We start from the raw sequence: 10,000 nt of genomic DNA on the forward strand, positions 1-10,000 counted from the left end.
GTTTTCCAAAACATTGATCGGAAGTTAAAATCTCTGATTTACATTAGGGTACATATCTGATCACCTCTTGTCGCTGGGTTTTATTGTGCGTCATATTAATTAATTTGAAACATTATCATGTAAGAAAGCCACCCACTATTGAATCTGTATATTTCATTTTATACGAAAACGAACTGGAACCTAATTTTGCGAGCAAAACTAATTACTTTTAATACCGAATAACTAGGGTAATTTTCCTTACAATTCAAGTTTTCTTTACCTGCATGAGAAATTCAGATAGATTCATTAAAACATAAAGTATTCCTTGTAAATGCACGAATAGAAACAAACGGATTAAAAGAAAATGCAGAGGATGTTCTTATTTGATTTCCAACGTTATCGACTGAAGCTTTAGACTTTCAAAAGCATGGACATGAAATAATATGTGTACCTCTAAGCCCTCCTCTTTTTATTAATTGTGTAATGCAAATGTGCCAGTAGTCTTTAACGGCTCTTTCTTCTGTTGGCGTTACAAAGAAAAAGAAAATCGGCCACGATAATATAATCTTATCTACAACACTGCGGCATTTCCTCATCGCTACTAATCTTATCAACATTATCAACCACTCACCCTCGGCCTCGCCTTAGACTCGGCGACATTCAAGAAAGCAGTGGCTTAGAAGCCGCTGTGCTCATAGAATCTCTCGAGGATTTTCTTTAAGATCGATTTGTTATGGTGAGTTTTGCAATTAACGATAATCATTTGAGTTCCCTTCGTAAAATAGTCCTTTTCTTCTTCTCTCGAATTACAGGATATCTAGCGTTTAGAGTTTGCAGTAAGACCGGAATTTTGAGCAAGGTAAGACGTGTCTTGTACAGTACAACTAGGACTTGAAAATTCCGTCGAGCATTTTGAGAATGTCACAAAGAGTGACTGAATCTGATAAGTAAATTTGATTAACAGCCCTCTAAAGAACATTTCCAAAATGGAGCGACTTATTGTTTTACTGAAGTTTTACTATTTTTTGGAACTCTTTAACAAAGGAAACTTTTGGTGAAAAAATGCTCAACTGGAATGCTAAGCTAATTAGCTGAAAAAGTTCTTAACGCAATGAAATTGAGATTTTGTGTTGTATATGTGCCAGCTGGTTTTGAGGCGTACCAACAGCCTCCCTAGTTCTCTTTCGGGAACATCAAGCAACTGTACCTTTGGCCTAATTTTAGATATTGTTCTCATAGAACCAGATGCCTTAACAGACTTAGCAGATTACCCTGGTGTCATTTCAGCTTCTTTACATTACAAGTGTGAATATGCTTGATGGTGAAAGTAAAGCAACTAACTCACAACATTGTCTTTACACCCGTGCTTTTGGCCCAGCGTTCGACTCTCCGACCAGCCAATGAAGAATTAGAGGATTTTATTTCTGGTGATAGAAATTCATTTCTCGTCATAATGTGGTTCGGATTCCACAATAAGCTGTAGGTCCCGTTGCTAGGTAACCAGTTGGTTCTTAGCCACGTAAAATCAATCTAATCCTTCGGGCCAGCCCTAGGAGAGCTGTTAATCAGCTCAGTGGTCTGGTTAAACTAAGATACACTTAATTTTCCAGGGGGTTTTCTGGGAGCTCCTCTGCTTGACGCTCCTTGCTGCAGGATTGGCAGCGGAAGTGAGATCGAAACGCTCAGAGGAAAACGTCATAACGGTGGACTCCCCAGAGTGTGAAGTTAGTGACAAGGTGATGTTCTGCGACTACGAGGGCTCAAAGGAGGTGAGAACTGTTTCCATGGAGGTTTGTTTTGGTTTCTGAGTGCCGTTTGTGTGTGTTTGCCATGCATGTGCGGGTGTATGTTGAACGCTGATCTCACCATGCATTTGCAGGTGTTCTTTGAAAGTTACTCTGTTAAATAGCTGGTTGGTTTTCCGTCGAATACTTACAGAATGAGCAATATGTCTGCTATATAGCAGGTGTCACAGATGCTTTCTGACTACAGAAATAGCAGAGTTGTTTTGACGATCAACTGTGAGAGCATCAGATACCGATAAAGTAACAGAAACGACATTTATTCATTAATATTTCTGAATTTCTTTAGTCTTTACAATGAGTGGATCATTTGAAACATCATAACCCAGGCCACTCAACATGAGATGCAGAAGGGTTGAAGTAATCCTCAAAATTTTGGCCTTACCCTGAAGTCTGCCAAGTTTATTCACAACCAGCAGAACCACAGAACATATTCTGTGGGCGATTCAGTTTCCTCAGTTGGTGGCTGATTTTTCTGATTTTTGAGTAGAGTAGCCTATTCGTGCCACTAGATGGCATTTTTGCCTGTTGATGACCAAAATTAGCATTATTATACAGCCGTATGTTATACACACACGTGCGCGCACACACACACACACACACACACACACACACACACATACACACACACACACACACACACACATATATATATATATATATATATATATATATATATATATATATATATATATATATATATATATATATATATATATATATATATATATATATATATGTATTTGACACTACAACTTCTGTGCTTGTTTCTGTTTTTCAAGTATTTGCATTCAATTAAGTGGAAGCTTTTGTTTTCTAGCATAAGAATGTTTGTTCAATATTAACAATAATAATAATAATACTCAAAACAGAACATCTAACCAGTTCTAGCTTGACTTCATTTAAACGGTCCATATCTCTTATTAAGTGAGAAGTATCTCTTGAATCTGAGATCTGTGAACATGAAGAGGGATTAAAGTCCACGATTTGATTCTGACTTTTGTGAATGAACTCCCTCGTAACACTTGGTAGTTTTCTTTGTGGGTTATGGAAAAGTATTTCCTATTCTTTAATGTTCTTTAATTCAAGAGATTATTTTTTGAAGATCATAGCACAAACCGCACATACTCATACCATATGAGTATTTGTGGTTTGTATTATGATCTTCAAAAAATATTCTCATGAATTAGAGAACATTCAAGAGTAACATTTTTCCATAATCCACACAGAAAACTGTACCGAGTGTTACGAGGGAGTTCATTCACAAAAGTCAAAATCAGATCATGTACTTTAATCCTTCTTCATGTTCGCAGAGCTGGATTTAGTGCTCACTAAATCTAGCCGATCCAACTGACAGTGCCTGGATTTGGACCCGAGTTGAAGGGTTGCCACTTTTTTACGTTAAGGTTAGATCCATAATTTAAAACTGAAGTCTTTCTCAGGATGAGCACCAGAAACCATAGGCTGTAGGTTGGTGGATAGGGTTAAAACGTTGAGTGCTTTTTACCCTCAAACTCTGGGTATCTGACAGCTGACCCTACCAAGTGCCGAAAAGACACGGCCTAGAGAGCAGTGGTCTGTAGATTACAGCTTACAAGATCTAAATCAAGCAGTACAATATGAGTGTGCTATGCAAAAATGGATGAACTTCTGAAGAAATGAAAGAGGAATTTCATACAGAGCTGCAGGAGTCTGTTGATGAAATACCAAAAGCACTTATGAGAATTTTTGTTGGTAATGCTAATGCAAACGATGATAAGAACAAAGAAGGTATGGAAGGATGTAAATTACAAGGGAAGCCGGGAAGAGACAGCAAGTGAAAACTGCGTAGTTTCTCAAATTTTTGTGCTGCAAACAATCTGGTAATTGGAAGTGCTCTTTTCCGAAAAAACTGACATCCACAAATACCGCTGAACTTCTCCGAATGTCAGTCACTGAAACCAAATAGATGACAGCCAGAAATCAAGAGAGAGAGAAATATAATGCTGAGGAATGTTCAGAACTACAGAAAGGCAGATGTTGGCAGTGATCAGAAACTTGTTATCACCAAACTGAAGCTGATATCAAAAGACCCTGCATAAAAAGTTGTCCCTGCATCTAGGTTTAATAAAAAAAAAACTCTTTAAAATAGATCTCATGGGCCTCTTGTATTTGAATGTCGAAGTAGATTTACAGTTTTAGAAACATGCACTGATCTGGCGTGTTTTGAAGCAGGACAACGCCTATTACGCTATCTTATTGACTAACTATCAATTTGCTGTGCTATTTAAAACCTCGCTAAACTCTTTCCGTATGAAACATCTAGAATATATTATTCATTTATTTGAAAAATCAGGCGTCTTATTTAGATCGTATACAATTTTTTTTATGCCAGACTAGTTGAGTTTTGTGCTGGCTATATCTGTCTAAGCATGGTTTAATGTTCTCACATTTTAGGTGTTCAGCCTTCTGTTGCTCTTGATGAAAAGATAGAACATAAAATAATTCTTCTGCTCAGTATCCAAAAACATTACTCATTTCTTGATCATCTTTCTCTCTACCTCAAACTGAATTCACTCTTTGCTTTAATACGCGGGGTATATTACTTTTTTAAGGTGTTAAGGTAATCAATATTTTCCCCCTTCTCCCTCCTGAATTTTTTGTATCTAGGTGAGTTAACGAGATTGCTGGTCCTGTCATTACCACTTGCACACAAGCACACGCACACACACACATATGCATACATACATACGTATATATATGTATATATATATATATATATATATATATATATATATATATATATATATATATATATATATATATATATATATACATATATACACACACACACACACACACTACCTGACCAACCTGGCACTGCCCGGGAAAACTCTGAATAACAACCGATAAACTCTCTCTCTCTCTCTCTCTCCTTCCTGTTAAGATAATTGCTTCTGTTACATTGCCCAACATTTTTTACAATCTATTTTTCACCCCTTCTCACACCCGCCCTTTCCTATCGGGGCTGAACTTGGACTTAAAGGGCATTGGGAGTGTGGCTGTTCATCTCAGCAACCTCAAAAACTATGGATTAGACACTAATATCTTCATTTTCAATTATTTTTACATGTCTCCCTCTTCCTACATCCTCCCCCCCCCACCCTTTGGTGCCAGTATTCTTTTCCAGACAGTAAGTCATATGTATACCGAAATGAAGTATGATCAGCCTTTAGAGTTATCTAGTTACTAAGTCTACAGGCAGAACCAGCCTGTTTCAGAGAAGCCCTTCCCACCCCCACCCCCTTTGGTGCCCTTTGGTGCTAGTGATGTCTTACCCCACAGTACTCTTTTTCAGATAGTAAGTCATATGTATACCAAGTTTGGTGGAAATTGTTCGGTGCGTTTCAGATTTACCTGGAACACACACACATACATACATCCATTTATGTATATGTATATGTATATATATATATATATATATATATATATATATATATATATATATATATATATATATATATATATATATATATATGTGTGTGTGTGTGTGTGTGTGTGTGTGTGTATAGATATGTATATATATTATATGCCTGTATGTATATGAATATGTGCTTGTGCGTAATATATCAGTTTTGTTTTCATGCCTTTTAATTCCACTGTGAGAGAGGATATACAATATTGGAACTCGTTTTTAGCAGACGATTATTCATTTTCAGGAACCACTCTACATCGGGCCTCTCCAAAACTCTCAAATTCAAATGGTGTTCTTGAATAACATGAAAGAGCTTTATCTCGACGAGTGCGTTTCTGTCAACATATCGGCGACAACAATTCAGAAAATATCAATAAAACCTTCCAAGAATGTCAATTGCTCGAATTTCGCGCTGTCAGTAAAACATTCAAACATCAGTGAGATCCCAAAATTCGTCAGCCAACTGTACCTTGAAGGATGCAATATTGTCATGCTGAAACCAGGGATGTCTTTGTCTAAACTTCTCGTGATTTCTTCCCAAGTACAACGGCTAGAGGTAGCAATACCTTTGGCCGAAGGAACGATGGCTATTATACACTCCTCTGAAATTATCCATTTTGAGCGTTACACTGCGGATGTCGGGTCCACTCTTACAATCAAAGAAACTAAAATCAACAGTTTTTCTCCTGACGCAATTGAAATGGGAGACGGGAAAATAATCGGGGAAAATTTGACCTTAACCGAGGCTACCTTCCAGATCAAGGGGTCGTTCACAATGACGCCTGTAGTCAAGGCTAAAACGACGGCTATTAAGTCCGATATACCGGATCAAAGTTGTGAGCCGAGAGATGACACATATTATTATCTGTTTTGCTTTTTTCTCTTTTTATTCTTGGTGTCTTGGATTGCATTTGGTGCGTATCTCTTTAACCATAAGATCCTGGAGTTCTTCCGAGTAATGTTAACCCCAGACCAACCAAAGGAAGGACCTACTGAAAATGAGCAACGTCCTCTTGTAACGCTGCCTACAGGAAATAGTAAAGGAACAAAGACCAAGAACGAAAGATGCGACACAGCAGCAACAGATGTAAACAAAATAAATGACAAAATTAAAACTAAAATTGAAATGCTTAGCTCACAGTTTGATAAGGATAGACAACTTCATGCAGAAGAGATCAAAGTTTATGATGAACTTATTTGTAACATTAACGAAAGTGAAATATCCAAATGGTCTGAAAAGAAAAAACAATTGATGAATGGCTTGACAAAGAATTTATATCATATGGATAAACTGGATGATACTGAGCGTAAATTTGAAGCCCTGATCTGCGATTTGGTACCGGGAGCGTGGAATGGAAACAGAGACGAATTAAAAAGTGAAACAGGAAGTGAAACTGATTCCAAAAACGGAGATCCCGTTTCTGAGGACCTTAGTGCTAGTGGGAAATTGTTCTGGCCGTAAAAAAGGAGGAACTGGGCTCTGTGCCGGCAATTCGACAAAGATAAGCAAACTGCACAAAACAATGAAACTGGAATTGGATGAAGAAGTCAATCAGTGTCTCTCTCAATGCGAACAGAGACTTTCCTATCTACGAGGTGGACAGCCACCTGAAGATGCTAAATCTCAGTTTTTCTTCTTCCCGTCGAAGGGCAAAAATGAAAAGAACGTTCACGAAAATCAACGAGACTTGACAGCTGAAGAATCTATATCTAAGACATTGCCTCCTAGCTTGAAGAAAAGCTATAAAGAGTTTTGGGAGAAGGTGAAAAATATTAAGGAACTAGACAAAATTTTCGGACATACCAAAGCTGAGATCGAAGAAGCTATTTTAAATTTCCAAGTATCTACTTTTAAAATTATGGTAAGGTTTCAGGAAAATCGTATCGCAGAAATGAGAAACAATACAAGTAAATTTATTACATCAGATTAACTATCTGAACTACAGCCTCAACCTTTCACGGATCGAAATTTGCTTTGAAATTTAATATTTTCAAACAATGTTTCAAGCAGCGACACTCATTTTAATTTTATTTCATTGTTTGAAAACTTTATTGTTTTCAAAATGTAAACATTCTTTTAAAACTATGAATTAATCAGGCAGGTTTTCACAGAATGAGATGTCTCTATAAGAGACAAATATATATATATATATATATATATATATATATATATATATATATATATATATATATATATATATATATATATATATATATATATATATATATAATATATATATATATATATTATATGTGTATATATATACATATAGTTTTTATATGTGTATTTATACTGTATATATATATATATATATATATATATATATATATATATATATATATATATATATATATATATATATATATATATATATATATATATATATATATATATACAGTATATGTATACATATAGTGTGTGTGTGCGTGTGTGTGTGTATGTTTTACTAATACGACCTATACGGAGCTTCGGATTTGCATATAGCTAGGGTCTTACTAGGAAGGAATTTTGAGTGTTACTCAGAGTAGAAGCCAAAGCCATTCATCATAGATAATAAAATTTTTCTCAGTAGGGGTGGTATCAACTGAAACCTGCGGTTGCAAAATAGCGAAATATTTACTGTTTTCAAGATTTTCTTTCGAAGAACAATTTTGGGTAAAGTAATGTGTGTGTGTGTGTATATATATTATATATTTATATATATATATATATATATATATATATATATATATATATATATATATATATGTATATGTATATATATATATATATATATATATATATATATATATATATATATACACATATACGACTATTTATCACATCACCGTGATTATTATAGTCATAATATGGCTACGTGCGACAAACGCACTACACGGTCAACATGGCAGAGGTGGGTGGATATCGTCTCCAAACGCAAAACACCTGAGTTCGACGGGTGGGTTGATGGGAGATGGTATTCATTTATTACCTCTCTTGTGGCCGACTGGTTAGTGTGTCACTGTAGTCCTGATTCCTCGTCCGTCGCTGGTTCGATCCCACGGGACGGTGGACTTATTATCAATTAAAAATTCCCCTTCGGTAACATATATGAAAATATATTACTTCCGAGGTAGAGTGAATTGGATATTAAAGGACGTTTGTAGCTTTCTGATAATACACATATACATATTTTTATGTTTTTCCTGGCGATTTAGTTTGAAATATTCTCGGTGAGACAGGTAGCAACAATTTAAGGTAACTTAGCCTTGTGATTCTGACTTCGGGGGTCCAGGAAAACATAAAAAAAAAGGAGGAAAACAAAAGGGGAATTTCATATTAGTGTAAGGCTCTTCTACTAGAGGGAAATATTACGTAAACACGTGGGCAAACTTAAAGGCGTGTATTTACATAAATGACATTAGTACGGGAAAGAGGAATGCAAGTAGATTATTGATCCTGAAGGGGATTCCTACAGGATGGATGAAACTGGGGAATTCCAGACACAGTCCAAGAAGCTTCCACGATATAGGGTCCCTCTGAAATGAGAGATATGCACATTATACGCCAGTAATGAAAATAGACAAAAGATTAATGAATTCGAAGCTGCACTGAGGGTGCCAAGGGGCTTCGATGAATTAATGATAGTTTAGCATTGCCGACACTCGAGGAGCACGGACATTTGACAAGAGACTCGGTGATTACTGGCTCTCAAATTAAGTAAATGTTACGAGACAAAAGCGTGACTGAATGGAGGTCTTCCAGAGCACTTTACCGTAAGGCAGATTTGGTTCCAGCGCAGAAAGCGGTCCATGGATGACTTGCGATTTCCGAGGGCGAGTTCCTCCACGTGTTAGGATGCAGGGGCTTCACGTAAGGGCAATGCGTGGGAATTTCATGAAGGGCTGGACAATGGCATGTGGGCATCAGGCAGGCCAACGGTGGAGCAAACTTTGAAAAGGGCCACGTGGTTAGCTAAGGGCACTGCGGGCCAGGGGCATGTAGCTTGGTCCTTACTCCATCCTATCCAGCGCACGTGTGAGAGCGAGGCCTTGTGGTTTGTCGCTTTTATCCCCTCCCTATGGGGCAGGGGGCACTTCCAGCATATAGGGGGGTTGAATCATTTTCAGCTGATGCCCGCAGGGGGGACGGGTTTGCCTGTAAGGAAACGACCAGACAGAAATCACTTTTGCCTCAGAAATTATCTACTTAAAGGGAGTGGCCTTCAAACCTTTTTAATCTCTTGTATTCTGACCGTGCGAAATATCGAAATATCGATCGGCCAATAGTAAATGAAAACAACAAAAAAAAAGGAAAAGGAAAAAGGGGGGAAACAATTTGCTAGCGAGTTCTTGCAAATTATGATAATATATATATATATATATATATATATATATATATATATATATATATATATATATATATATATATAAATATATATATATATATATATATATATATATATATATATATATATATATATATATATACATACACAGAGGGTGACGTGGTTATGAACACAGTCCCAAAGAAATTCCAAGTTGCACTCAGCCTTACGAAGTTTCTTGGTGTTCTTCTCCAAGGAGTGACAGGTGGATCTAAAGGCTGGTCCATATTTATCGAAGGCGAAAGCATGAAAGTTCTGATATCTGCAGAGTTTCAGGTGCAGTGCAAAGAGAAGCACCAGCAGGAATCAGAGAGGCGGCATTCTTCCGAAGAGGAATCAGGGCAGGCCGGAGAACAGTCCCAGCAGACAAATGACAAGGTGGCAGTTGATCACATCAT

At 36.8% G+C, this 10,000-nt stretch overlaps 1 protein-coding gene across 1 annotated transcript; it reads left to right on the plus strand.

Moving 5' to 3' along the window:
- The first annotated feature begins 618 nt into the window (after positions 1–618).
- LOC136843367 (uncharacterized) lies at positions 619–7,162 on the plus strand. The gene is made up of 3 exons (XM_067111711.1): positions 619–715; positions 1,590–1,748; positions 5,480–7,162. The coding sequence occupies exons 1-3, from the start codon at positions 713–715 to the stop codon at positions 6,695–6,697; spliced, it is 1,380 nt and encodes a 459-aa protein (XP_066967812.1). The 5' UTR covers positions 619–712; the 3' UTR covers positions 6,698–7,162.
- The last annotated feature ends 2,838 nt before the right edge of the window (positions 7,163–10,000 follow it).

Source organism: Macrobrachium rosenbergii, chromosome 11 (assembly GCF_040412425.1).
Source record: "Macrobrachium rosenbergii isolate ZJJX-2024 chromosome 11, ASM4041242v1, whole genome shotgun sequence".
NCBI lineage: Eukaryota > Metazoa > Arthropoda > Malacostraca > Decapoda > Palaemonidae > Macrobrachium > Macrobrachium rosenbergii.

Bases quoted from the DNA above. Each gene is read 5' to 3' on its own strand.
- LOC136843367 (XM_067111711.1), top strand. The intron at 1,749-5,479 runs GTGAGAACTGTT...ATTCATTTTCAG, and splicing joins ACTACGAGGGCTCAAAGGAG to GAACCACTCTACATCGGGCC.